We start from the raw sequence: 26,527 nt of genomic DNA on the forward strand, positions 1-26,527 counted from the left end.
TAACGACTGCGATCATCGACTGCGATCAAGATATGACCAAGGAGGCAAATCGAAACGACATTCGTGTTGCGTGTATTTCTCTCGAACGGCTCGAACCTCACCAAAATCTCCAGAAACATTTTTTTTTCGTCCATTATTTGAAGCATCAGCATTTGAATCACGGTGTTATTACTGATCCTCACTGCATGGGGTCGCCGTGCGTAAAGATTTTACAAACTTGGTATTAGATAGGTTTCGAAGCGTTCCTCACCCTCACTTTACCTTCACAGCCGTCTAAGTTCGCACTCGTTGCACTTTTTGCACACAGATCAGTGTGCAATCAGTGGGCAAAATCCTTACATTTTGCAAAGCCATCAGAATTTGATCCTCAGATGCACCTGTACGAATTCATTAAGTTCACGTGCGAACTTTCCAATTCCGAACATTATCTATACAGGTAGACTGTACAACTGTATGCGCACCTATCTAGAGCAGCTTCCAGTACTCTGGTCCCGATTTTGCTCATTTTGCTCTGAGGGTGAAGGTGCGGGTGAAGCGAATTTCGAAACCTATCTATTATATTTTACCTCTTAGCCTTGCTAACTTCTAATCAAACCTCACCACTCTCGATGTTAAAGAACATGTTGCTTGACGCGAGCGTACAGTAAACAGCCTTTGCCACTACTGCTGAAGGCGATAATGCATTAACACGGAGCAGGTGGCTCGGGTGGCTGCAAACCGGAAAATGAAAATGACACCGCATCCAGTCGCTGGACCGCAAAAAAGAGATTATGTCTCCAATACTGATTCAACACTTCAAAACGCAAGCTGGGACCCCAGATTTACCGTTCAAGTGGGAGAGCCTGGCCGTAATTGTCGAATACGGATTTTCCAGGGTTGAATGAAACTGAGGTGCACAACTAGCTCAAGCGTAGGATTATCCCAGTTCCGTGCGACCCGCTCTAGAGCAGCTAGCCACCGTAGTTCTGGCAGCAGCATTTACGACTATTTAGACACACGGAGAGAGAATCTAAAGCAGGAGAATTGCCCTCGACCATGAGTCGGGCGTCATCCCCCCGCATCTCCACAGCACTCGCATGGTGGAGTCGTTGTGGATTATCATGGCCATATTCTTTTGGTTTGAAAGGTACGTCGCCATACCTCCGGGATCAAACGTGTAAGCGCAGCGACGCTGGTGGTGGATGCAGTAATCCGGTCGATGTATAGGATGAGAAGCATCGCTTGGTGCTGGGGTATGGAGAAGCATTAAAAACGCGATGAAAAAGAAGGTAGTATTAGATTTACATTAAATCTTACCGCAACCATATCAGTTTTTTATTATCTATCAGTCGAGTAGCTGGCACTACCAGCGCTTGGTAGCACAAAATTCAATTGCAGGTGATGGCAAGTATCCCCACAAGGCAGTGTTGGTGTGGTCTGGCGAAACCATGGAGAGACGAACGGTACATCAACTAAAAAGAACTAAAAGCATACGCCAGCCTGGACTGTTTGCTCAAGCAATCGACACCAGGATCCACGGGCAAACATGCGTTGTCTACTAGTATAAACGATAAAAGATCGTCACTGAGCGGATGACACGAGTGGCAGCGAATTCAAAAATAAGCGACATCTCACGCGGGTCCAGCTGCTGGAGTGCAGGAAGGCTTCTGCCGTGATCGTCGGCTTCTGAGGGTCGCACTGAGGAACACACGTCTGGCCGTCTGTTCGAGTGGAACTGGCGGGAGTATCTGGCCGTGAAATTGTCGAAAGCGATTTTTCCATGGCTTCAGAGTGCTGGGGTGCACGACCAGCTCCAGCTTCTTCAATTTTGTGTTTTTCGTGAGTGCCATCCATAGCACTCGCCTGGTGGACCCGTATACAGCGGTCGGTCGATTCCTGAGCTGTGTTGATGCTTAACTCTTCTAGGTTCTTAGCCAGACGACTTCTTGAATTCCCCACGAGCTTGGCCTAGGGCACCCCGTGCTCAGCTCGAAAATCCCCAATTTTAATCAACGACAGCGACGTGATCGCTGGCTTCGATGATCCACCAAATTGGTCATAAGTAGTGATGAGCCGGTTCGGATCGATATCACGCGTGTGAATCGCAAGGCACAACAGCTTCGGCCACGAGTTCAATATGGCTGTCCATCCCACCGAAACACTGGAGCCTGAGAGTACACAGCGGTCACCCGATCTGGGTGAACATGCGTCCGCCCCAACAGAAAAAAAATCAAGAGTTCGTTAATTGGCTCAGCTTCGGCATTCAAACGGGACCGTTCTCATGGAATCAACACTCGCCGACGAACTTGGTATTTACCATAGCCTGGAACACCCACCTCAATCAAGCCCCATCGGCCCCCAGTGCTGTCCGATAGTAGTTTCCTATTGGTGTCGACTGATATCGAGATGGCACGCTTCGTCACAATGTTGCTGCCATCGGCGAAATGCAAGGAAGTGTCTTCACGCTTGATCCTGGCGATTGCACCAAGCCAGTCGCGCTGTTACTTTTTGCGTTGACAGCACTCACGAATTGCAGCAGCGCTGAAATTTGGGTAGGTAACATCAAAGCCGCGAATTAGTGAGTAGGAAGCTCGGCTCGGCGTCGTCAAAGGAAAGAGTGCGCCTGCAAGTAGCTCGACCGGGTGTTGGAACCTAGAGTTCCCTTGGATGGAGAGAGATTTCACTCGCGTCCGAGCTACGGCGAGCGTTCAGCACCAAACGATTCGTAAATCCAGTTGTATCGACGCGCGAATTCGAAGTAGTTGATCAAGTGAATCTCCAGCGAAGACCCTAAGACTACACCCGTGAAGAATTTCGCGAGGGCTTCTTGGTCCACAATGAGCCGACTTACAAACCTTTCAGCCTCACGAGGAGGGTTATACACCTCATGTACGCAATTCACTCGTAGTTAACCTCTTTCACTGTCGTGGTGACAGCATAGATGTAAACGGAATCTCCTCGAACCGCGGCACGCGTGGGTGTTTCTTGAATTCATCGTCTTGCACCGTATTCTTCGCCTCCAAAAACTCGGGACTCGGCTCGTAGTCCGACGTGTAGGAGAGAAAAAAAATACCTCCACTTTACAACTCCCCGGGGTTTTGGTTGCCCAGATCAACGCTAAAAATGAAGCGAGGCGACAGAGGCGGTCGCGCTTGCAGTCGAACTTGAACAGTTGCCTTTTGGCAGTGACATCGCTTTGTCTGCGTGAAGTATCATCCTCCTCGTCGGCATAGTTGACGTCGAATATATCTTCTTCGTTGGCGAATCTCAGCGCGCATTTCTCACGTAGAATTTTGATCAACGCCTGGTTGTTGACGGCGTGCGCCAGTACCAGCAGCTCCAGCACCTCGCGCGTGCGCCAGTGGCTGATGTCGAATCGATCCGGGCGCTTTGGATCCCAGTGGCGTCGATAGCGACGATTTTGATGCCCTAGCACCTACAAGTAGCCGTCCGGGAGGACCATGAGCCGTTCGTTAGGCTGCTCAAGCCAGGGCGATAGGAACGCCCAGGGGTCGGTGCCGGTGTCTACGCCACGCTTGTGCTCTCGGCTGTTATCGTCGGTCATGCTTCGAGCTGGCAAATTGCCGAATGACTGAAAAGTGGCACTTCAACGTCAGGTATACAGAATTGAAGTCAAGTTGGTAATTTTTCACCTTACACGGTGAATCCTTACGCATACCTCGCTAAAACAAAATGAAGTTCTTTTGTCCGATTTGCGGAGTCACTATTTCGGCTGAAATGGTATACAGTAGAAGAACGGAATGTGGGAAACCTTGTAAAAACCATCGCTCGACGAGCCCAGATCAGCAGGAAGATTTTGCGTTGTCGGCCAGAACCCTACCTCTTCAACAGGCAAGCACAGCGTTGATCCACAGTGATAGATGTGTTCATGTTTCTCTTACAGAGAAAAAAAAACATGGACGTATTTTTAAAAGTTGCATATAATATCTTAACTGTAATAGTATACCCTTTCTCATAATCCCGTTGGTATCAGTAGCCCATGTCATTTGCTAATTTGTAGGATCGAAGCAACATGACCAACCTCAATACTCGAGAGCATAAACGGCTTCGTCTCTCCGACCCTAAGGACACTGCCAGTGCCTGGGACTTCCTCTCGCCTTGGTTCGCGCAGCTAAAAGAGTGCTTGCTTGTCATCGAAGGTGGCTACTTGCAGGTTGTGCACTCCAAGGCTCGTCGCTTTGGACGCAACCGGCATCAACAGAATGAAGAGCAACTGCCCAAGCGATACGCCACCAGCGACTGGCGCACGCGCGAGGCACTGGAGTTGCTGGTGCTGGTGCATGCTACCAACAACCGCGCGTGGCCCCAAATTCTACTCGAGAAGTGCGCACTGAGATTCGACGAGGGGGAGGATAGGAATCGCGCTACCAATGGCGCTAACAACGACGACGAGGAAGGTGATACTCATTCCAGAAGCTCCCCCAACCAAGAATTTTTCAAGCTCGAGTGTGAGCACGACCGAGAGGTGCCTCTGTCGTCCCGTTTCATGTTTAACATTCAAGTGGGTAACCAAAACCCGGGAGAGTTGTCGCCCTGGCAAAGTGGAAAAACTTCTTCCTCTCGCACACGTCGGACTACGAGCCCAGTCCCGAGTTTTTGGAGGCGAAGAAACGGGTTTTGATGATGCAAGATGAGGAATTCAAGAAACACCCACGCGTCCCGCACTCCATAGAGATCCCGGTTTCGGTCTAGGTATACGCTCGTCTACGTGTAGAGATGCGAACGCTGCGTTTGTTGCTCATATGAAGGAGCTCCGAGACCTGATTGAAGATATGAAGGAGCACACTGCTGCTACCACCGCACGCGACGTGACCGCAGGGGAAGTGGATAGTATTGCAGACTGCGCAAGTACGTTCACGTATAGCTTGGACTTGATTTCACTGAAGATTCGAGACGTCAATATGACTGATGCATGTGTGGAAAGTGTGCTGGGCGTGCTTGGAACTAGAATCCCGATCGCAGAGCTGAAAGTGGATCTGCATGACGGAGGAGCTCCCAACGGTGTGGGTCGTGCAGCACTTGCGATTTTTCTCATTGGGGTACTGCTGGACCCATCGCAGAAGATTCACTCACTTGGAACCTTCGAGCTCATTGATGAGCATAAGTGGCGCTGTGAAGCGTTGTACTCTACGCTTGCTGTAGCTCGGACCGCAGTCGCAAACCTTATAATACATGGCCGCTGTCTCCGTCACAATCAGTTGAAGCTACTAGCGGAGGCGCTGTTTTCCCCGCAGTCGCCCAGCCGGACGTTCTACCTGTCGATCCACGGCTTGGATATCTCGTATGACACGGCTGATCCTGAGACCATTGTGAATGTTGTCAAGGAAAAAGACGGCGGTTCTGGGATTGAGTGGCAGCTACGTGAAGGTACACAGCTAATCTTTACCAAAGGGCAGACCAGCGACGGCGCTGTCGTGACAAACCATGCCATCCCGATACCAGTTGACACCAGCAGGAAACTACTGTCGGCCAACCCAGGCGACAAACGCGGCTTGGTTGAGGTGGCCCTTCCCGGCTATGGCAAATGCCAAGTTCCTCGAAAAGTTTTGGTTCCGACTGAAGATTCTGGATTGAATGCGAGCAGACAAGGAGCTGAGCCTGTCAGCTCGCTGTCGATCTACTTTTATGCCGAGGCCGAAGTGCTCGACAACCTGCTCAGCCAGATCGGGTGGTCCTTACGCAGCCTCAGTCTCCAGTATTTTGACAGAATGGATGACGAGAAGTTGATGATGGCCATCTTGAAATGGTGCCCGAAGCTGACGAAACTCTCGATCTCCCCTGATGCTATTAACTTGAATCGTCTTGTCACCACGTACGAGAACGTCACTGGAGGTCCAAAGCCGCGCATTTCTTCGCTATCGTTGATAAGGATCAGCGATATTGGAGCGGATCACGGGGTAGCATTTGCCGAGTTTCTGGGGGATCCAAGAAGTCGTCTGACCCAGCACTTCGAGGAACTTACCATCGAGGCATTTGGAAATGATCCCAGAGTTACCGGCTCAACCATGCAAGCTCTGTGGATAGCACCCAAGCACAACACGAAGTTGAGGAAACTAAAGCTGATTGTACCGTCGAATGTGCTGAAGCCCTGGAAGAACCGGTTTCGACAGTTCCATTGCCAGGTTCTTCCTCCTGTACCTGTCGACCTGCCGTCCAAGCTCGCTTTCCTGAGTGCGTCCTGCATGGAAGGAGGCAGAACGCTTCCTGCTTTTCAGCAGCTCGACCAACTAACAGTTTCGCTTGTATTCGAATTTGCCGCTACCCGCGGGATCCGCTCAGTGACGATGTTTTACAGCGACTAAGAGCAGAGCTGTAAGGCAGGTATTTCGCAATTGTACATGCGTAATATTCATCATTTGAGTTCACAGGACCAGCCATGGTTACCAGTGCCTGCTTTCTTTTTTGCCTGTTCAATAATTGAATAAAGCTTAAGCGTTGCACTTCATGTTGACGTCTTGTTGACTAATATGCCACGATAGGTACAGATTTCACTAAAGCGCCACCAACTCGAAGACATCGATACAGGGGCCTTGAAAAATGGGGTGGCAGGAAAAAACATAGGGGGGGGGGGCTGGGGGAATGGTCAGAAGTCGGCCAATTTCGAGCAAAACAAGGCTGAAATCGGCAAAAAGAAATCTCAGAAAAATGGGGGGGGGGCATGCCCCCCATTTTGACTGAAGATCCGCCCCTGCATCGATACAGCAATTCGTGATGGAAATTGCTTCGGACGGGGGGGCCACCTGCCATTTCACACAAACATTTTACTTGTTCCAAATTATTTATTTTACCATTAGCGACGGATTCGTGTACTATCGGTTGCAGCAACACGAATGTAGCCGCAATAGACTGATTTTTCTTGGATTCAAGCAGCCTTGGGGAGGGAAGGGTGGTGCTGGCAAGTAAAACTCGATTCGGCCGACCTAAATGCGATAAAACATCGTCACAGACCGGATCAGGCGAGTGGCAGCAAACTTTAAAACAAGAGACACTGCGTCCTGGTCGAGTTTGTAGCGAGCAGGAAGAGCGGCTTCTCCAATATTAACTCCATTGCACATGATGCTGAGGAAAGCAAGCTTGGCCGGAAGGTCCAGTGGGGCAGAGGGTAGAACCTGACCGTGGAATTGGCGAAGGCGGGTTTTCCACGGCCTTAGCACTCTCGGATGCACAGTTAGCACCAACTTTTTCAGCTTTGTGTTGTTCTTGAGTACGGTCCAGAGCGCTCGAAGGGTCGAGTCGTCGACAGCGGTGGATTCCTCGGCTGATATGATGCTGAATTCCAGCAAGTGCCTCGCCAGACGACTCCTTGGATCCCCCAAGAGATCAGCAAACGACATCCCGTGGTCAGATCCAATGTCACTAACTTTTTCCAAAGTCAACGATGAAATTGCTGGTTCGCTATTTCCATCGAATTGTTCGTAGACAGTGGTGATGCGATTCAGGTTCACCTCGTTCGAGTCAATGGACAGTTGCTTCAGCTTAGGGCACGATTTTAGGATCGCTGTCATCATCTGATCGTCGTCCATGTCGAAAGCGTACTGGAGCCTAAGCGTGTCCAAGGCCCATCCGATCTGGGTGAGAAGTTTCTGCAGCAATTTGGCACCGGTCGACACGTAAAGCGACAGCGAGCTGATCGGCTCAGCGCCTTGTGTGCCAATATCCACTCCACATGTGACCAAGGATCCTCGAGGAACGCCGCATTTGCCATACTTCAACCAAGTCGCTGTTTCGATCGCGCGTGCTCGTAGACAGAAGGTTCCCGTTGGTGCTAACGGGGAGTAAGATGGCATTTTCTGTCACAACGGGAACTTCGTTTGCATCCGCATAAGCGAAACGCAATAAAGTAGCTGCCAGTTTATGGAAGATCCCGCCACGCCACGCTGAACATTTTTCTTCTTCACAGCCTCCACATAGCGGTCCAGAGCTCCCTCATAAAGCAAACAGTGCGATATATCCAAGCTGCGAATTGACTGGTAGAAGCTGCTGCTGGTTGCTTTCGTATAAAACAAAGCCTCTGCTAGAAGCCGATCCGTAACATCGCCACGTATTTCAAGATGCGTTACTGGCGTCCGCGCTACTGCAAGCGTAGAGCACAAGGCATCGTAGTGCCAGCTGTGGCGACCAGTGAAACGGAGAGAGTGAATCGAGTGAACCTTCAGAGAAGGGCCCAATGGCTCGACTAGTAATCCCGTGAACAATGTAGCGAGCGCTCCCCTGTTCCGTGATCTATTGGCCTCACCAGGCCAGCAGTACAAATCCACATTCAATGCCCCGATCGGGATTCCAGCCCCAAGAACTCGGAGCACGCGTTCCACACACTCCGTATTCATATCGACACCGACAACATCGAGAGAAAGTAAATCCAAGCGGTACGTGAACGTATTCGCGCAGTTATCCATACTCTCCACCCCATCGGCTTCCCGCGAGCAGTGACTTTTCATTTCGTCGATCAGCTCTCGCAGTTTCTTCAGGTGAGCGACATACTCTTTGTTGCTCTCTCGGGGCATGGACACCTCGAGTGACACAGGGATCTCAATAGAGCGCGGTACACGAGGATGTTTCTTGAATTCCTCGTCTTGCATGGCCAAGATCCGCCGTTTCGCGTCCACGAACTCCGGGCTCGGCTGATAGTTCGAGGTGTGCGAGAGGAAAAAGTTTTTCCACTTGGCAACGGGCGACAACTTACCAGTATGTTGGCGGCCAATCAATACACGGAATTGGAAGCGGGGTGACAGCGGCACCTCTCGCTCGTGCTCGCACTCCAGCGTGAATGCTTCAGTATCGTTAATGGGAGGGCCGTCGTCGTCGTCGTTATTCGCATCGAAGTAATCTTCCTCATTCTCGAACCTCAGTGCGCATTTTTCGAGTAGAAGTTTTGCCCACGCTTGGTTGTTTACACTATGGACAAGCACCAGCAGCTCCAGCGCCTCGCGCGTGCGCCAGTCGTAGTCTTCATAACGTTCGGGCTGCTCGTTCTCGGTCTGAGCGACTGAAAGACGGCGTGAGTCCGGCTCGAGAACCTCCAAGTAGTCGCCTGAGATGACCATGAGGCGCTCCTCCAGCTGGTAGAACCAGGGTGACAGGAAGTCCCAGGAGTCCGTAACGGCGTCCGGGGCGGAGAGGCGAAAACGTTTGTGCTCTCGAGTGTCGGGGTCGGCCATACTGCTTCGAGCTGGCGAATTGGCGAATGACGTGGCCGGAGGTGCAGGGGCGCGTAGGGAATATGGAACTTGCACTTGGCCAATACTGAGGTCAAGAGGACGTGGTAATGAATCAATTGGTTGATTTTTTTCTCTACTTGGTCCCACTTCGTCAAGATGTTCTGCTTGGCTAAGGTGTAGCTTGAGATTATTGATATTTCGTGTGTCATCCTTCTATTTGAAACAGCCTCGGATTGGAGACGGGCTGTAGCAAGCGAGATTGCACAGATCTGCTAGAATTACAAAATATCGTGTAGGGTAATATGTTTTTGTAGTGGGGTCCTTGAGTTCGCTTGGTTTTTAAGTTGGGTTACGCGACACGGACGGATGGATACGTCGGCGTTTTGCTGCTGTGACGCTGGTTGCGCAGGAGTTGAGTGAGCGAGCCCACCTGTGCGTCGAGCTTGCAATCGTATAATTTTTTCTTCCTTGTATGAGCTCGATACCTCGAGCCTCTTCTTCGGGGCTACAACCATCTTTATCGCTGTCGATTAACGGTGTGCTGGCAAGTTAGGCACCGTGGGTCGAACACATATGCTCCATTTAAACCATTGCCGAGTCGCTACTTGGTCGTTCAGACTCAGGTGTAGAGGAAAATTGACTCAAACCTCTCCGATTTGCTGCTTATCACGCGCACCATAAAACATAGTCACGCGGGTGGCTGCAAACTCAAAAACAAGCGACGCCGCAACTTGGTCCAGTTGCTGGACCGCATGAGGTGTTTCATCGCCTTCATGAACCTTGTGGCCGATGGCACTTAGAAAAGCAAGTTTCGACGGCAATCCCATCGGCACGGGAGGGAGCACCTGACCGTGAAATTGCTGAAAGAGATTCTTGAATGCCCTCAGCACGCTCGGGTCAGCGATCAGCTTCAGCTTTCTCAGCTTCGTGTTTTTCTTTAGCGCATCCAATAACCTGCCCATGATCAAGCTGCCGACACCGATGGCTCCCTCTACTGTCATGATCGTTAGTTCCTCCAAGTGCTTAGCCAGTCGACTGGTTGGATCCCCAAGGAGAATTGCAAATGGTCATGACCAATGTCGTCAACGTTTAGCAGCGCTAGCTTAGTAATAGCCGGTTCCGTTTTCCCACGAAACTCCTCGTAACAGCGATGAAGCGCTTCAAGTGAATAGCGTAGGGAGAAATCGAGAGCCTTCGTAGCTTCGGACACGTCCTCAGTACGGTTGCCATCAATTTCTTACCGCCACCTTGGAAGAGTACTGGAGGCTGAGGCTGTGTAGCGGCCATCCAATCAGACTCAGTAGGTCCCCCAATACTTCGGATTTGGCAGAAAAACTGATCGACAGCGAGCGGACTGGGCCGGCTCCTAGCTTGTCAGCAGTTAATCCAGACGTCAACACTTCGTCTTGGGGAACCAACGCGCCGCGAGGAACTCGGCATCGACCGTATCCTGGAAGAGCAACCTCAACCCAGTTGCGTTGCTCGCTCCTGTCGAATGACAGCAGGTTCCTATTGGTGCCAACTGGAACCGAGATCGCGTGCTTCGTTACGGCATTGCGATTTTTCAGATGCGCTCCACGCAAAGAAGTACCTTCACGTAGACGCCACTCCTTCCAGACCAACCGTTTATTTACTCGGTAACTTTCTTAATGCTTTTCAGATCAGCAGCGTAAAACTCTGGAAACGAGAGATCCAAGCCTTGAATAGATGGGAAGGACACGCGGATGGACAAGCGCGGGAAAAACACTGCCCTCGCTAGTACGTTCAAATGAACTCGGGTCGGGCACTTACCCACTAATTCAAGATTTTTCACCGGCGTCCGTGCCGCTGCAAGCGTGCAGTATAACGCTTCATATTGCCACTCGTATCCGCCAACGAAAGACAGAAATTCGATGGAGGGAATCCTTAGCGGAGGGTCCAAAGACCCCAACAGCAACCCGGTCACGAATTTAGCGACCCTCGCGGCTCACATCGCGGCCAGCTTCTCGAGGAAATGATGGGAAAATATTGAGCCTCAAAGTTCCGATCGGGATCCCACTTCCGAGCACGCCCAGCACGCTCTCCACAAAGACCTCACTCATATTCACGCTGACGAGAGTCATCGAAAGCAAATCTAGGCGGTACGTGAACGTACTCGCACAGTCACTTAAACTCTGCGCCTCGCCAGCAACAGCAGCAGATTGTTGCGTGCCATAGTCCTTCATCTCGTCAATCACCTCGCGCAGTTCCTCCATATGAGCAACATATTCATAGTTGTCATCTCACGGGAGCGGTCCATGTACAGAGACACCGAGACCTCCACGGACCGCGGCACGCGTGGGTGTCTCTTAAACTCATCGTCTTGCATGGATAAAATCCTCCGTTTGGCCTCCAAAAACTCTGGAGTCGGCTCGTAATCCGAAGTGTGCGAGAGGAAAAAAACTTTTCCACTTGGCCACGGGCGACACCTCCCCCGGTTTCTGGCTGCCCACAGTCATTTTAAGTAGAAAGCGAGGCGACAGCGGCACCTCTCGGTCGCGCTCGCACTCGAACTTTGGTGGCTTCGGTGGTAGGGTATAGCTGCGTCGTCCCGGATCCGCGTCCTCCTCGTCGTTGTTGGCGCAGTCACTGCCTTCTTCCTCGGCGAACCGCAGCTCGCACTTGTCCCGTAGGGTCTTGGCCCACGCTCGGTTGTTGACGCAGTGCACGAGCGCCAGCAGCTCCAGCGCCTCGCGAGTGAGCGAGTCAGAGATGTCGTACGGCTTGGGATCTCGCTCGCGCTGCTGGCGGCATGGACAGAGGACCGTGACCTCCACGTAGCCGCCCGATGACGATCAGCCGCCCCTTCAGCCGCTCGAGCCAGGGCGAGAGGAAGCCCCACGCGTCGGCGGAAGCGGTGGAGGCGGGGGCGGAGAGGCGAAGGCGCTTGTTCTCTTGAGGCTTCGCAATGAGGGTCTGGTAGTAGCCTGCAAAATAGTAGCGATAGTAGTATTCAGAGCACCAGTACTACTGTAGTAGTACTTTATTACTGGCGTGCTGCTAGTGATAAAGCTGTAGTAGTCCGTCGTCCAGTAGTTTGTCGCAGCGTCCTTAACTATTACTTTCTTACTGCAGCCACTCGCACCTCGGTATTTTTCTTAATACCCTCAGGAGCACAAGAAGCGCACCCGCGTTGTCGTGTTTACCGAAGTAGCAGAACCCATTAACGGAATCGGGGGAATCCCCGACCATCTCATCTACAAGCAACCTCACACCAATCAACCTCGCCCATCTACAGGGGCAAGCCATGCGTTCATATTTTGTGAAGACGAAGACGTACTCTCTCTGTGTTGCTGTAGTATTGGGTGACAATGGGCTGGTCTGCTTGCTGGAATGTTTTGCTAGTAGTAGTGATATACTATTATACTACTATCTACATTTTAGCAACAGTAGACTGACAACCAGAGTTTGCAAACTTTCAGGGACAGGTCTCAGCTACCTTTAATTGAATAAATCAGTACTTTTTTAAACGTGCACAAAGATTGTCAGAGTTTTTTTGGTCCCACGTTTGGAGATACGCAGGCTGCCTGTACAGTTGCTCTAACCCTTCTAGCCCCAGACCTTATTCTGTATCCTACAGAATAAGTATTAGACTTGATTAAAGTATACTTCAAAACCTGTCAAAGATTTGCTGTTGGAAGCCCTTTCGCATCTTGCGGTCAAGCGCTGGGTACATTGTGCACAGAACAGCTACGAAAGTGAACAAAACATGCTCAATGTATCCACCATATGCCGAAATGGCGAGCTTCTATTGGTCGTGGCGAGCGTAGAGCACGCTCAAAACCTGCTACATGGTAATACCTTGCAAGGCTGCTAAGGCAGCATACTTCGGCTCCAGCCACCCATCTTCGGCACGTCGCGATAAACGCGGAGGAAGAAATCGCCCTGTTCCTAACTGACGTAGTGAGGAGGAACTGGGCGAATTCTTCCTTGTGCTTGACATTAGCGCATCATTAGATTTCTTTAGCCCACCTAACAAGCTTGTTACGATTGTCTCTCTAACAACACCAGGGAGCTTGCATGCTCAATATCCCGTAATGACACGCACTACACACGGTTCCTCTTGTACGAAACAGGACAATATATGATATTCCTGCCAACGTCTACTTCTTCCTTTACATGCGCACGCTCTTCAATGTTCGCGCCAGCCGTGGGTCATCTTCGCCATTTTGGCAGCCTCCGCTTTGCTCTGTAGCCTCCGGCACTGCCGCTTCATTCCTGCCACTTTCATCGGTAGCCTCCGTCGTAGCCTCTGTCCCATCTTCTGTAATCTCCGGTGTAGCCACACCATGAGGAGCGCTTCTTCTGTAGCCTCTTGAGTAGCCACTGCATCAGCTACAATATAGCGGTAGACCCGGCTGTAGCCGGCTTCGTAGGAACCGATGAGGTTGTGCGCTGACTCCGCAATCGATCTGCCAATCGGGCCAAACGCGAGAGCTCATAGCGTCGTCTGGGTCGGATCACCAGGTCTGGTAATCAACATCGCAACGTAGAATCAATATACCACTAGTACAATGTTACAGAGCAAAGTACACGCTCTCGCTTACCTGTAGATCACAATGGCGCTCATCATGATCGTCTTCGGCCATGGTCCTTGGCCACTTGGACGGGCCCCAACAAAGCTTGCATTGCGACGTCTTGAACAGCGCAGTTTCGGAATGAAGGAAAGTACGAGTGGCTGACACGCGGCGGTTTTAGGCTTCCACCCGAATTTTCAAACCTGTTGGTGGTTTATACTCGTCCGTCTATTACCGCGGAATAAACCCCGTTTATCTTCCCATCGCTAATCTAACAGGAAGATGCGCACAATACCGGCTATACAAACATCCATATGCGAAGTTCGAAAGAGAGGACAAGTTTGCTGGATATTATGTCCTGTGACAATGCTTATTCTGTAGGATACAGAATACGGGGTTAGAGGGGCTAATCAGTGCCTACGATGAATCGAATCGCTCAGACACAAGGACTGCAGGGGTTCGTATTACAACGTTTAACACTACACCCAAATCTCACGACAATTTCGCAGCTGCAGGGAGAACGACGTGTGATCACACCACAGTCGTCGAAATGGCGAACATCTTTCATGTTAACCTCAGTACTTTGCACCAAAACGAGCACATCCTTATTTTTTTTGTAAAGGCTTACCTTTACGAAGCACGATTGTCAGATCTCAAGATGAGTACTGTATCTTTAGGAAGTGAAGCGTCTTCCCAGTGGAATGTTTCCGCACAGCGAATACTAACAGCGCGAGGACCTCACTTTGTGTTCTCGGTCGGACCGAACAACTCGACTCAACGGACAATGCAGTTTCTTGCACAACTTGTGGTGCTCACCGGTCTCGTATCGGGGGGCCTTGCCAACGGCAGCTGCAGTGGGCCGGCCGCGCGGACAACGCCTCCAAAAGGAGCTATCGTCGTTGATGCCACTGGCAAACACCCCGGCAGCTACAAGACCGTTTCTGAAGGCGTGGCCGAAATTCCCAGCACGGCGGCAGAACACACACTCTTTATGTTTCTGGGTTCAACCAACCGCCATCAATGCTCTTAGAGTCGAAGAAAGGTACTAAGGTCTACAACGTCAACGTCGAAGCACACCTCGAAAGTGGGGGCCAGGCACCGGCCGTTTTCGTCAATGGCCTTGACCACGGATTCTACGGAGTTAAGATGACGGGTCACCACTCCACGCTTTGTGCGAACAAGGGCCCTCAAGTGTATGCCAAGTCGTACATCAACGGAGCTGTTGACTTCATCACTGGCCTCCACGCGAGATCTTGGTTCCAGACCTGCGATCTTGAATCGTTTGGCGACAGTGGTGCCATCACCGCTGTCGGTCATGGTAACGACCCCAACCCGTCTGTGTTCATCTTCAGCAACGTGTGCTCGGCCACTCCAATGCGCTGTACACCTCAACGACAGCTACCTCGGTCGTCCGGGCTCCCCACATGCTCGCGTCGTATTCCAAGACAGCGAGCTCAGTGCCGTCGTCAATCCAAAGGGGTGGGATCGGACGCACAAGGACGACGAGGAGGCATACGAGGACGTCAGTTCTTTTAACAACCGCAAGCTCGGCGCGGGTATTACGCCGTGTACCGGGACACCGAATCAAAAATGGGTAGTTCAGAACTCCTGGGTGAGGACTTTGAGTCCCTGTGGTTTGTTGACACTAATTTCTTGTACAGTGGCGGGTGGGTTATCGACAACAACGACGGCCAAAGCAACGCTATTTGCTGTGATTGGGAGGGCGAGCGGTGGGCTTTACAAAGCTGGCTGAAAAGCGAGTGTGAATGTCACTCGACCGGATCATATCATCCAATACTTCGAAGTTACCGTTTTTCAATGGCATTATTGTATTCGAGACAAATAGTACTGTGTTTTCCAGTGGTTCTGTCAAGTCAGGGTGCTAAACCTAAAATCCGTAGTTGGCTAGTTTTCATTACGGCTTGTGAATGTTTTGCAAGTAACTGATGAAACCTCATTCCCCAAAATAAGGCCGCCAATGAACCCGTGATCCTGTAAAGAATCAGTTTTGTGTCGGGCGACATTTTTTTCGCTCTATAAACGGGTGGTAACGCCCAGAAAATGTCAGAAATAAATACAGTCGCATCATCGGACTATCCATTCAAGTATCTAAATATCTGAGTCCACTATATTCCATCACTTTGAACGTCAAGCTCAACGGGAGGCGTCATCACAACTAAGTATCCCAGAAAACCTTAACTTTGAGCAAGCGTGGAACCAGCCGGGGTGAGAAGCAACCAAACGGGGGGTTGTTAGCTTTTGTTGGCACTAAAGGACGAAAGTTCACGCAGGAATGCACAGCTCCAGCCATTGTGGTGGTTCGTCAAATGTCAATCATCGTCAATGTATTTACTAACTGCTATTACTTCCTTCCTATCCCGACATTTAGTGAGCTACATGCTAAAACAAACAAAAAGAAGAAACTTGGCGAGAGCAGAACTATTTTTTATGGGTAATGATTCATTACCGCATGATTAGGATATCGAAGCTGCATCATTCGCCAATTTGCCAGCTCGGAGCAACATGGCCGACGTCCGAGAACACAAGCGCTGTGAGATACAGTCTTACCTGTGCTGCGGCTCAACAACGACAGATCTTGCCAAAGCTCTTCAGCGTGTGGTTGCCACGCGCGGCTATCAAGTGTATCCAGCTCTGTCGTACAACGACAGCAGGAGTATGTACACTTTACTATGGAGAACGAGATTGATGGCAGGGAGCACGAAGGCTCTGCTCCCTGCCCTAGTGCAAAGGACAACATGTAGTGTAGTTATCTTGCTTGTTGTATTGCTGCTGCTAATACACTGACTGCTGGTATGCAGGAGTTTGGCTGGAGGTTCCCACTCACTCGAGAACTTGACGCCTGCGGCGCAAGTGGGAACCTCTACCGAACTACTGCTGTATCTGTCGTGGCGTTCTGCCTCGGCACTTACGTGCTTCTTAGTCTTTCCTCTATCTACTTTGCGACTGCTATGACTGTAACTCTACGTAGTAGTAGCAACGTGGAGCCTAACACCTCTCAAGCGCCTTCGCGTCTCCGTCCCTGACGCAACAGTCCAAGCCGACGCCTGGGACTTCCTCACGCCCTGGCTTGAGCATCTCCATGAGCGGCTCATGGTCCACCCCGACGGCTACTTGCAAGTGCGGCACCCGGACTCACGTCGCTTCCGACGCAACCAGAACCAAGAGACCGAAGTCAAGCGCCCCGAGCGATTCGACACCAGCCACTGGCGCACGCGCGAGGCGGTGGAGCTGCTGGTGCTGGTGCACGCCGTCAACAACCAGGCGTGGGCCCAAATTCTTCGGGAGAAATGAGCACTGCGGTTAGCTGAGGAAGAGGGCTTCCTGGACGCCAACAACGACGATGAGGAAGACAACCGACGCCGCAGAAGCGGTGCCACCCCCAAGAAGCAGCTCTTCAAGTTCGAGTGTGAACGTGACCAAGAGATTCCGCTGTCTAGCTAAAAATCATATGATTGCTGATGAGGTATTTTATTAAAATTAGGATCACCCTCGGTTCCACATTGGTTTCGGTGTTGGAAGCCAGAAGCCGGGCGAGCTGTCGCCCGTGAAGAAGTGGCGGAACTTCTTGCTCCCTCACACGTCGGACTACGAGCCCAGTCCGGAGTTTTTGGAGGCAAAGCAACGCATCTTGTTGATGAAGGACGAGGGATTCAAGAGACACCCACGCGTGCCGCAGTTCGTGGAGATCCCCATTTCGCTCTCTTTGGGCGCATCCAGAGATGAGAATCGGGATTTTGTTGCTCATATGAAGGAACTGCGAGACCTGATTGAGGAGATGAAGGGCCGAGCTGCAGCCGCTACTGCTGCAGGTGCGGCGACGACGCTAAGTGACTGCGCTAGTACTGCCTGGAGTCGTTTTCGCTGGACATTTACGGCGTGGATATGACAGAAGTGTGTGTGGAAAGTGTGCTGGACGTGCTTGGTACTGGGATCCCGGTCGTGGCGGTGGTAGTGAATCCGTACAATAGATTTCGAGGTAATCGCAACGGCGTGAGTCGCCAAGCACTTGCGAAATTCCTCATTGGCGTGTTGCTGGATCCATCGTGGAAGATTCACTCGATCGGCACCTTCGACTTCATCGGTGAGCATGACTGGCACTACCAAGCGCTGTACGCTGCGCTTGCAGCAGCTCGGACCCCAGTCGCAAACCTGTCAACGCATGGCTGCTTTTTCCGCCAAGATGATCAGCTTCAGCTACTAGCGAAGGCGCTGTTTTCCCCGCGGTCGTCCAACCAGGCGTTCTACCCGCCCATCCACGGCTTGGATATTTTGTACGAGAAGGCTGATCTGGAGACCATTGTGGCTGCTATCAAGGAAAAGGAGAGCGGGTTTATGACTGAGTGGCAGCTACGTGAGGGTACACCGTTAATCTTTGCCCAGGGGCAAGCCAGCGATGGTGCTGTCGTGACGAAGCATGCCCTCCCAATACCAGTTGACACCCATTTGGAACTGCTGTCATCCAGCACAGGCAACCAACGCAGCTTGGTTGAGGTGATTCTTCCCGGCTACGGCAAATGCCAAGTTCTTCGTGAAGCTTTGGTGCCGCTTAAAGGGTCTGGATTGAATGGTAGCGCGCGTGAAGCTGAGCCAGTCAGCTGTCGATTTATTTTTCGCATGGGGAACATGCGCTGGAGAAGCTACTCCGCCAGATCAGGAGGCCCTTATGCAGCCTCAGTCTCCAGTATTTTGACAGAATGGACGACGAGAGGATGATGACGGCCATCTTGAAATGCTGTCCGAAGCTGACGAATCTGTCGCTCCTCCCGTGTGATATGGACTTGAATCGTCTGATCACCAGGGCCTCCGAATATGGCATTTTTATTTAGTAGGTTGGGCGTTGCTGAATAAATTATCCCCTGACGCTCCTACCAATGCAACAGTACATTATGGCATTGCCCCCAACGTACCACAATAAATAATGCCATTATGAAAAGCATGAAGTCTATTAACAAGACACCAGTTAGCTTATCATCTAGCTCAATTGTCCACAGTCGTTGCATCCCAGTACGACCGATTCTGGCGGAGAAACAAAATCGTCTCAAGCGTGCGTGGCAGCAGGCCGTGTCGTTGATGACCAAACGTCACCCGAGCAATGCTGAAGAAGCGTTCCACCACATTCGACGTGGGTGGGATGCTCTTCAGCTGCTCATACTTGACACGGTCCTGTGCAAGCCGCCGGCGCTTCCGAAGACGCTCCACGAACGACGCGGCTGGATCCTCCTCCTCTTCGCTCGCGGCCGCGTCGTCCGGTCTGGCAGCTTCGAAGGGCTGCAAAGCGGCCTTTTCAGCACGCGTCAGCCGCTGCGCCTTCCCGCGGAGAACGCGTACACACCCAGCCTCAAAATCTGGGTTGTGCACAATGTTGGCCCGAGGTCCTGCAAAATAAAAACCATTATACAATTGTTAGTGAAAATATTAAACACAAATTCAACAGTTATAAACTTACCAATGTAGCGCCCATATTGTGGCTTGACAGCGATCAGCTCGTCGAACCACTCGCGAACGTCCAGCAGGGCGACGTCGTGGCCTTGAAGGGCCTTCGAGACCGACTCGATGTCGCACAGCTCCTGGTACAATGCCCGCAGTCGCTTGTTCATCGCCGGCGGCGGCAGCAGGTCCATGAGGTCGTCGTCTTCGGCGTCAAGAAACTCGAGGAGCTGGAGGTAGCGCCGTACCATCTCGAACGTAGAGCTCCAGCGCGTGTCCTGGCGAATGACAGGCCGAAGTGGCGTTTTCAACCTATTTTGTAAAAAAATTTACAAAAGTACACAAATTGTGTTAGAGACATATTGACACACCACACATACACATTGGCGCTTACCGTAGTTTGGCAGATTGGGTGAGAGTACGCAATTTTACCATGAGCGCCTGCACAGCAGCCAGGTCCTCCTCATGCGACGCCATGTCCGCCTGAACAGCAAGATTCAGGCGGTGGCTTGCGCAACCAACAAGCGGCACACTCATAAGAGTTGCCAGCCGCCGGTTTACGGTGCAGTTGTCAGCTACGAGGAAGCGACACTGCGCCAGCTGTACGCCGTAATCGCGCGGCAGCATGGTCGCTAGAAACTCGAGATGGCCCTGCGCGGAGAGATCGTCGTCCAGCGCGTCCAGCAGCGGGGCCATGCTGAGTAGCGTTGTCTTGGGACAGCCGTTCACCTCATAGCACGCGAACACGGCGATGTAGTGCTCAGATGCGTGTGTCCAGCCGTCGAGCATGATGCTGAAGCGTGCTGGGAGCTCCGACGGAATCGAACGCTCGACGGCGACGACGACCCCGTCCATGCCAGCCCGCAGCGTTTCCTCCGAGATGGGGTCCAGGCTGGAGTAGCTGAATAACATCCATAAAGTAAAGTTGTTAGTTTCCGTAGTAATGTAAACACAATGACCTTATGCATACACGTACCGGCGAGCTTCTCGGCTCTCACAAAAAGAGAGTGGCAGGTTGCACATGACAATCCAAACCATCCAGCCGTGGAGGTTGAGCGCCGAGTGGCGGACGAAGTTCACGAGGGAGCCTGTCTCCGCCGTCGTAGCGTCGAGCATGACGGTCTCGTAGTCAGGGTGCTCCCGCCTGATATGTTGCATCAGGTTGGAGTACCCGTTCCTATGGGTTTGCTTCCGAACCGTGCCGCAACGGCAACGGAAATACTCGAGAATCACCTCGTCGTTCTCGTCGCGACACGGGCGGAAGTAAAACCCCGAGACTTGGGAGTTCGTGTAGGTAGGGCGAGGGGGGCGGATAGGGCGAACCATGCTGGATGAGGTCTTGGAGGCTTGAGAAGTGAAAATTGAAAAGTGAGCGCTGCCAAATGAGCTGCAACTAGCAACGCAGACAACCAGTGATTCCAGTTCTTCTGAACGACTGGAAGCGAGAAGATGGCTGGTAAAACGCTAACATTATTATATAACGGTAACTGTCATAAATTATGTAATATCACAAAGCACATCAATAAATTATTACGGTAGATGGCTGAACCCGCCGAAATGCGTAATTTATTGCTATTTTCTGAAATAATGTTATCGACAATGCTATTTTCGGAGGCCCTGCTGATCACCACTTACGAGAACTATACAGGAGAAGCAAAGCCCCGCATTTCTTCGCTGTCGTTGATAAGGGTCGGCGATATTGGAGCTGACCGCGGGGTGGCATTTGCCAAGGTCCTGGGGAACCCTAAAAGTCGACTGGCCCAGCACTTGGAGGAACTACCATCATGACAGCAGAGGAATCGACCGCTGTGAACGGCTCAACCCTCCGAGCGCTGTGGATGGCACTCAAGAAGAACACGAAGTTGAAGAGGCTGGTGCTGATCGTGGAGCACAACACGCTGAAGCCATGGAAGAACCGCTTTCGACAGTTTCACGGCCAGGTTCTCCCACCAGTTCGAGTCGATCTGCCGGCCAAGCTCGCGTTCCTGAGTGCGACCTGCGGCGCGGTTACCAATGGAGAGAGAGTGCTCTCTGTTTTTCAGCGACTGGACCAGCGCGCGGTGTCGCTCGTGTTTGAGTTTGCAGCTACCCGCGCGATCCGCTCCGTGATAATGTTCTATCGCATTTAGGAGCATGGATCTGGGGAATTGTGTGCTTCGAAGGTCTAACCAAGGCACGCAGATCGAGCTTTATTGCTGCGTACATTCATCATTTGAGGTCGTAGTAGCAGCAACTCTCAGCACCAGCTTTCTTTTTTTCTCTTTGACTCAAACTGAGCTACTTTTAACCCTTTTTTCATGCCTTGAGCCTACGCTTCCCGTGACGCGCTGATGGCTACTCAATAGTTTAGATGCCTCACAGTTTGCTAGCACAAGTGACGCATCGATTTTCTTGTCAACATGGACTATTAAAAAATACAGTTGCCTCGAGCATGAAACGAGGATTCAGCAGCACTCAAGCTTGACAAAAGAGGAGCGTGTATTAGCTCGATGCAGGGGTTCTTCGCTATTTTGGATCAGCAGCCTTTTCCTTTCGTGCCTTCTGTAAGGGTGTATTATACTTGTCAATGAAAATATATATATATATACTTGTAAATAATAGGCGTAGTGAATCATTACCGCCCGACAACCGAGAGGACAAGCGCCCCCGGGTCTCCGCACCCGACACGGTCGCCTGGGACTTCCTCTCGCCCTGGTTCGAGCAGCTGAAGGGGCGTCCCCTGGTCACCTCGGACGGCTACGTGCAGGTTCTCGACCCGTGCTTCCGACCCGCCCAGAATCGGGGGAGTGAGCCAAAACAATACGCTACCAACGACTGGAGGACGCGTGAGGCGCTGGAGCTGCTGGTAGTACGCGGTGAGAAAATATCAACCACCTCGTGCACAGCGTGAACAAATCGAGCGTGGGTGAAGATTCTACGCGAAAAGTGCGCACTGAGGTTTCCCTGACGATGACGATAGCGACGACGAGGATAATAGCAACACCCACACAGGGAATGACACCTCCCCATTTGAGGAAATGTTTCGGTTCGCGTGCGAGCGCGACCGAGAGGTGCCGCTATCGCCTCGTTTCCGGTTCCAGGTGGAGGTGGGGAACCAGAAACCTGGCGAGTTGTCGCCCGTGACCAAATGGAGAAACTTTTTCCTCTCGCACACTTCAGACTATAGGCCTAGTCCGGAATTCTTGGAGGCGAGACAGCGGATCTTGACGATGCAAGACGAGAAATTTATGATACACCCGCGTGTGCCGCGATCCATAGAGGTCCCGGTCTCTCTTGACGTTGGTAGTGGCGGGTACGGGCAAAGCAACGCTGAATTTGTTGGGCATATGTGGGAGCTGCAGAAGCTGATCAACGACATGAAGAGCTACCACGCACTACAAGTTGGCAATGTCAATCAGGACTTGAAGAGCATTCGTGACTGCGCGAGGGCATTTACCTACCGGTTGGATTTGCTTTCGGTCCAGATTGTCCGAGTGGATATGACGGAGGCGTGTGTGGAAAGTGTGCTCCGAGTGCTTGGTACTGGAATCCGGATTGAAACATTGGAAGTGAATGCGTACCATGACCTGGCCAGCCTGTGACTCGAGAAGGTCTCTCGAAATTCTTCACGGGTTTATTAGTCGAGCCACTGGCCCCTTCGCTAAAGATTCACTCGATCGGCACCTTTGCTTTCACTGGGGGTGCCAACTGGCATTGCGAAGCGCTGTGTTCGACGCTCGCAGTCGCTCGGACGCCCGTAGAAAAACTTGAAATCATTGGAAGTGTTAAGCGTCGAAATGGGCTGAAGCTACTAGCGCAGGCGCTGTTTTTCTCCGCGTACTTGCCGCCGCACTTCATACCCGTCCATTCGCGGCTTGGATATTTCGTACACGGCATTAGACATGACCCACGTGATCGACTTTGCGATTGCTGTCAGGGAGAAAGCAATGACGTGGCAGGTGCGTAGAGGCACCCCCTTGCGCTTTGAGCAAGTGACTAATGGTGCTATCGTGACGAAGCATGTCATCTCGATACCAATTGACACCAATAGGCAGCCGCTGCTAGCAAACGCAAGCGACCAAAGCGACATGGTCGAAGTGGCTCTTCCTGGTTATAGCAAATGCCAAAATTCACGAGAAGCTTTGGTCCTGGATGACGGGTTAGCTGCATGGCCTTCAGGTGCTGGAGATGAAGGAACTGAGCCAATCAGCTCGCTGTCAATTCCCGTGCCGAAATATTGGAGAAATTGCTCAGCCAGATTGGGTGGTCCTTACGCAGCCTTCGACATGCAAGATGGATGACGAGAAGCTGATGACAGCCATCGCCCCAAGTTGACCAGTCTTTCATTTCGGACGTATAAAATTGATCTGGATCGCGCCATCGCTACGTACGAACAGTTTGGAGGGGACACGAAACCTGCGATTTCTTCACTGTCGCTGCTAAAGCTTGTCGATATCGGACCAGGCCACGGAGTGTCACTTGCAACGCTGCTGGGGGACCCAACGAGTCGTCTGGCGAAGCACTTGGAGGAACTTACGATCAGGAGTCTACCGCAGTCAAAGACTCGACCCTCCAGGCGCTCTGGATGGCACTCAAGAACAACACGAGACTGAAGAAGCTGAGTCTGGCTGTGGAGCCCGGCGATCTAAGCCACAATTTCACGGCCAGGTTCTCCCGCCAATCCCTCTCAAGCTTCCGTCCAAGCTTGCGTTCATCAGTGCTAAGATCAGTGGTGGAGGTAATAGCCTCCATGCTCTTCAGCACCTGGACCAGCGCCTGGTGTCGCTTGTTTTCGAGTTTGCAGCCACCCGTGTGATCCGATCGGTGACGATGCTGTTTCAAATGTAGAAGCGAAATACCGCTGCAGCTCGTAAATACCATCACAGCTCGTAGTATCGCCCACCTTTATTTGTTTTTAACGAAAGCAGTAGTGTTACCCCAGTAGATGGCCAAGCTGCCTACCTTGTGGTGCTATCTGTAGCAGAGATTGCTGTGGCAAACCCTACCCAAAAACAGTAGATGCGTAGTGAATCAGTGAAGTGCAACTTTATGGTTCAAATTCCAACTCTTCCCCCCATTCTTCGATCGAAGCAAGCATGGCCGACACTGTCATTCGAGAGCACAAGCGGCTTCGCCTCACATCCCCCGACGCCAACGTCAACGCCAAGGCCGACGCATGGGACTTCCTCTCGCCATGGTTCGAGCAGCTTAAGGGGAGTCTCACGGTCACCTCGGACGGCTACTTGCAGGTTCTATACCAGCAACCTCGTTGGATACGACGTGGCCGACCCAACCCATACGACATCTGTGAGTGGCACACCCGCGAGGCGCTGGAGCTGCTGGTGCTAGTGCACAGCGTGAACAACCGAGCTTGGGTCAAGATCCTGAAGGAAAAATGCGAGCTGAGGTTCGAAGAAGAGGAGGAGGGAGATGTATCGGACACAGGCAGTGACGAGGAGGGGGAAGACGATGACGCGGAAACATTTAAGTTCGAGTGCGAGCACGACCGAGAAGTGCCGCTGTCGCCTCGTTTCAAGTTTGAGATGGACGTCGGTTACCAACACGCACGCCCGTGGTCGAATGGAAAACCCTTTTCCTCTCTCACACTTCGAGCTACAAGCCCAGTCTGGAGTTCTTGGCCGCGAAACAGCGGATCTTGATGATGCAAGACGAGGTGTTTAAGACACACCCACATGTACCGCGATCCATCGAGATCCCGGTCTCATTCGAGGTTGCCTCGTCGTCTAGAGAGAATAACGACGCGGTTGTTGCGCATATGCTGGAACTGCGGGAGCTGATCGAGGCCATGAAAAGTTACAGCAAGCAACAAGTTGGGGATTCGAACAGTCTTGATGATTGCGCAAGAACGTTCACTTACTGCCTGGACGAGCTGTCGATAAGCATTTCCGACGTGAATGTAACCGAGGCGCGCGTGGAAAGCGTCTTACGAGTGCTTGGAACTGGAGTCGCGATTGAAAGGTTGGAAGTGGATCTGTACCGTGAACCTGATAGCCCTGCGAGCCGGAAAAATCTTGCGAAGTTATTGATTGGATTACTGGTTAAGCCGCTGGACCTTCGCTGAAGGTTCACTCGATCGGCACCTTCGTTTTCGTAAGTGGTCGCGACTGGCACTGTGACGCGCTGTGCTCTACACTCGCAGTCGCTCGAACACCCGTCGGGACGCTTCAGCTACGTGGTAGGAGTCAGTACTCAGATCGGGGGAGGCTGTTAGCGGGGGCGCTCTTTTGTTCACGAATGCCCCGCTGTACTTCTTACCCACCCATTGACCGCTTGGATATCTCGGATTCGACTTTTTACAGCTTCCAACTCAAGGACTTTGAGGATGCTATCAAGGAGAAGGACTTCTGGTATAGCTTGGGGCTCACTTCGTGCATGGGATGGCAGCTTCCTGAAGGAACTATGTTGTGCTTTGACGACGGCGACATCGTCACGAAACATGCCATCTCGATACCGGTTGATACAAACATGAAGCTGCTGCCAGCCAGCACGGGCGATCGAAGTGGCATGGTTGGAGTATTTCTTCATTGGTTATGGCAAATGCCAAGTTTCTTGGGAAGCTATTGTGCCCCAAGAAGGCTTGATGGAACTTGGGATGGATGGTGGTCCACGAGGAGGTGAACCAGTCAGCTCACTGACGATTACCGGCAACGACGTTTCGGAAACTCATCTCAGCCGGATCGGGTGGTCTCTACGCAGCTTCAATCTCCAGTTTTCCCCCTGGATGAACGGTGGAAGGACGATGACATTTATCCTGAAGTCGTGCCCGAAGCTGACGAGTATGTCGATCGTGCAGCCCACTATACATTTGAGCCGGTTTGTCTCTGCTTACGAGCAGTTTACTGGAGAGACGAAACCAGAGCTAACTTCGCTTGCGATAAGGGATGTCGAGCACATTGGGCGTGATCACGGTGTGGTATTTGCAAAGTTGCTGGGGGTCCAAGGAGTCATTTAGCCAAGCATTTGCAGGAACTAGCAATAATACCAGCAAATGGGTCCACCGCTGTCAACGACTCAACCCTTGAAGCGCTGTGGATGGCGCTCCAGAACAACACGAGATTGAAGAAGCTGAGCCTGATCGCGCCATTCCGTGCCATAACGCCGTGGGGAAATCGGTTTCGCCAGTTCCATCGCCAGGTTCTACCCCCTACTCCACTCGGTCTGGCGTCCAAGCTTGCGTTCCTGAGTGCTGTCAGTATTGACTTTGAAGTCAATACTGCAGGCGAGCTTCCTTCCGCTCTCCAGAAACTTGACCAACACCCGGTGTCGCTTATTTTCGAGTTTGCCGCCACTCGCGTGATCCGCTCGGTGGAAATATTGATCGGAGATTAGGAACGTCCCCACTCTGGTCTCTATGGTTGGCTCGAAGGAAACAGAAAACTTTAACCA

At 51.8% G+C, this 26,527-nt stretch overlaps 12 protein-coding genes across 12 annotated transcripts; 6 read left to right on the forward strand and 6 right to left on the reverse strand.

Annotated features, from left to right (window-relative positions):
• Positions 1 to 1,560: 1,560 nt before the first annotated feature.
• On the reverse strand, positions 1,561 to 3,870 carry PHYSODRAFT_294770 (hypothetical protein; the record flags this gene model as incomplete). Its single annotated transcript, XM_009518750.1, has 7 exons — positions 1,561 to 1,947; positions 2,316 to 2,451; positions 2,507 to 2,520; positions 3,053 to 3,344; positions 3,420 to 3,584; positions 3,659 to 3,712; positions 3,821 to 3,870. 7 exons carry the CDS (start codon positions 3,868 to 3,870, stop codon positions 1,561 to 1,563), a joined length of 1,098 nt encoding a protein of 365 aa, XP_009517045.1.
• Positions 3,871 to 5,354: 1,484 nt separating this feature from the next.
• On the forward strand, positions 5,355 to 6,191 carry PHYSODRAFT_463621 (hypothetical protein; the record flags this gene model as incomplete). Its single annotated transcript, XM_009518751.1, has 1 exon — positions 5,355 to 6,191. A coding segment is annotated over one exon (837 nt), but the record flags the coding sequence as incomplete, so codon positions are not given.
• A 2,069-nt stretch (positions 6,192 to 8,260) lies between these two features.
• PHYSODRAFT_261138 (hypothetical protein) lies at positions 8,261 to 9,158 on the reverse strand (the record flags this gene model as incomplete). Its single annotated transcript, XM_009518752.1, has 2 exons — positions 8,261 to 8,315; positions 8,482 to 9,158. 2 exons carry the CDS (start codon positions 9,156 to 9,158, stop codon positions 8,261 to 8,263), a joined length of 732 nt encoding a protein of 243 aa, XP_009517047.1.
• A 641-nt stretch (positions 9,159 to 9,799) lies between these two features.
• On the reverse strand, positions 9,800 to 10,159 carry PHYSODRAFT_323242 (hypothetical protein; the record flags this gene model as incomplete). The annotated part of the gene is made up of 1 exon (XM_009518753.1): positions 9,800 to 10,159. The coding sequence occupies one exon, from the start codon at positions 10,157 to 10,159 to the stop codon at positions 9,800 to 9,802; it is 360 nt and encodes a 119-aa protein (XP_009517048.1).
• A 948-nt stretch (positions 10,160 to 11,107) lies between these two features.
• PHYSODRAFT_323243 (hypothetical protein) lies at positions 11,108 to 12,368 on the reverse strand (the record flags this gene model as incomplete). Its single annotated transcript, XM_009518754.1, has 5 exons — positions 11,108 to 11,386; positions 11,455 to 11,515; positions 11,589 to 11,920; positions 11,970 to 12,103; positions 12,305 to 12,368. 5 exons carry the CDS (start codon positions 12,366 to 12,368, stop codon positions 11,108 to 11,110), a joined length of 870 nt encoding a protein of 289 aa, XP_009517049.1.
• Positions 12,369 to 14,243: 1,875 nt separating this feature from the next.
• Positions 14,244 to 14,723, forward strand: PHYSODRAFT_294775 (hypothetical protein; the record flags this gene model as incomplete). The annotated part of the gene is made up of 1 exon (XM_009518755.1): positions 14,244 to 14,723. One exon carries the CDS (start codon positions 14,244 to 14,246, stop codon positions 14,721 to 14,723), a length of 480 nt encoding a protein of 159 aa, XP_009517050.1.
• Positions 14,724 to 16,216: 1,493 nt separating this feature from the next.
• On the forward strand, positions 16,217 to 18,209 carry PHYSODRAFT_294776 (hypothetical protein; the record flags this gene model as incomplete). Its single annotated transcript, XM_009518756.1, has 5 exons — positions 16,217 to 16,244; positions 16,746 to 16,977; positions 17,234 to 17,523; positions 17,604 to 18,071; positions 18,178 to 18,209. 5 exons carry the CDS (start codon positions 16,217 to 16,219, stop codon positions 18,207 to 18,209), a joined length of 1,050 nt encoding a protein of 349 aa, XP_009517051.1.
• Positions 18,210 to 18,691: 482 nt separating this feature from the next.
• Positions 18,692 to 19,768, reverse strand: PHYSODRAFT_475994 (hypothetical protein; the record flags this gene model as incomplete). Its single annotated transcript, XM_009518757.1, has 4 exons — positions 18,692 to 18,865; positions 19,043 to 19,089; positions 19,161 to 19,453; positions 19,536 to 19,768. The coding sequence occupies 4 exons, from the start codon at positions 19,766 to 19,768 to the stop codon at positions 18,692 to 18,694; spliced, it is 747 nt and encodes a 248-aa protein (XP_009517052.1).
• Positions 19,769 to 20,101: 333 nt separating this feature from the next.
• On the reverse strand, positions 20,102 to 20,467 carry PHYSODRAFT_474602 (hypothetical protein; the record flags this gene model as incomplete). Its single annotated transcript, XM_009518758.1, has 1 exon — positions 20,102 to 20,467. One exon carries the CDS (start codon positions 20,465 to 20,467, stop codon positions 20,102 to 20,104), a length of 366 nt encoding a protein of 121 aa, XP_009517053.1.
• A 458-nt stretch (positions 20,468 to 20,925) lies between these two features.
• PHYSODRAFT_294777 (hypothetical protein) lies at positions 20,926 to 22,722 on the forward strand (the record flags this gene model as incomplete). Its single annotated transcript, XM_009518759.1, has 4 exons — positions 20,926 to 21,254; positions 21,562 to 21,684; positions 21,743 to 21,996; positions 22,133 to 22,722. 4 exons carry the CDS (start codon positions 20,926 to 20,928, stop codon positions 22,720 to 22,722), a joined length of 1,296 nt encoding a protein of 431 aa, XP_009517054.1.
• Positions 22,723 to 23,022: 300 nt separating this feature from the next.
• Positions 23,023 to 23,421, forward strand: PHYSODRAFT_294778 (hypothetical protein; the record flags this gene model as incomplete). The annotated part of the gene is made up of 1 exon (XM_009518760.1): positions 23,023 to 23,421. The coding sequence occupies one exon, from the start codon at positions 23,023 to 23,025 to the stop codon at positions 23,419 to 23,421; it is 399 nt and encodes a 132-aa protein (XP_009517055.1).
• Positions 23,422 to 24,216: 795 nt separating this feature from the next.
• On the forward strand, positions 24,217 to 26,470 carry PHYSODRAFT_294779 (hypothetical protein; the record flags this gene model as incomplete). Its single annotated transcript, XM_009518761.1, has 6 exons — positions 24,217 to 24,695; positions 24,734 to 25,178; positions 25,205 to 25,654; positions 25,838 to 25,954; positions 25,977 to 26,049; positions 26,127 to 26,470. The coding sequence occupies 6 exons, from the start codon at positions 24,217 to 24,219 to the stop codon at positions 26,468 to 26,470; spliced, it is 1,908 nt and encodes a 635-aa protein (XP_009517056.1).
• Positions 26,471 to 26,527: the final 57 nt, after the last annotated feature.

Source organism: Phytophthora sojae, assembly GCF_000149755.1.
Source record: "Phytophthora sojae unplaced genomic scaffold PHYSOscaffold_1, whole genome shotgun sequence".
Taxonomy (NCBI): Eukaryota; Oomycota; class Peronosporomycetes; order Peronosporales; family Peronosporaceae; genus Phytophthora; species Phytophthora sojae.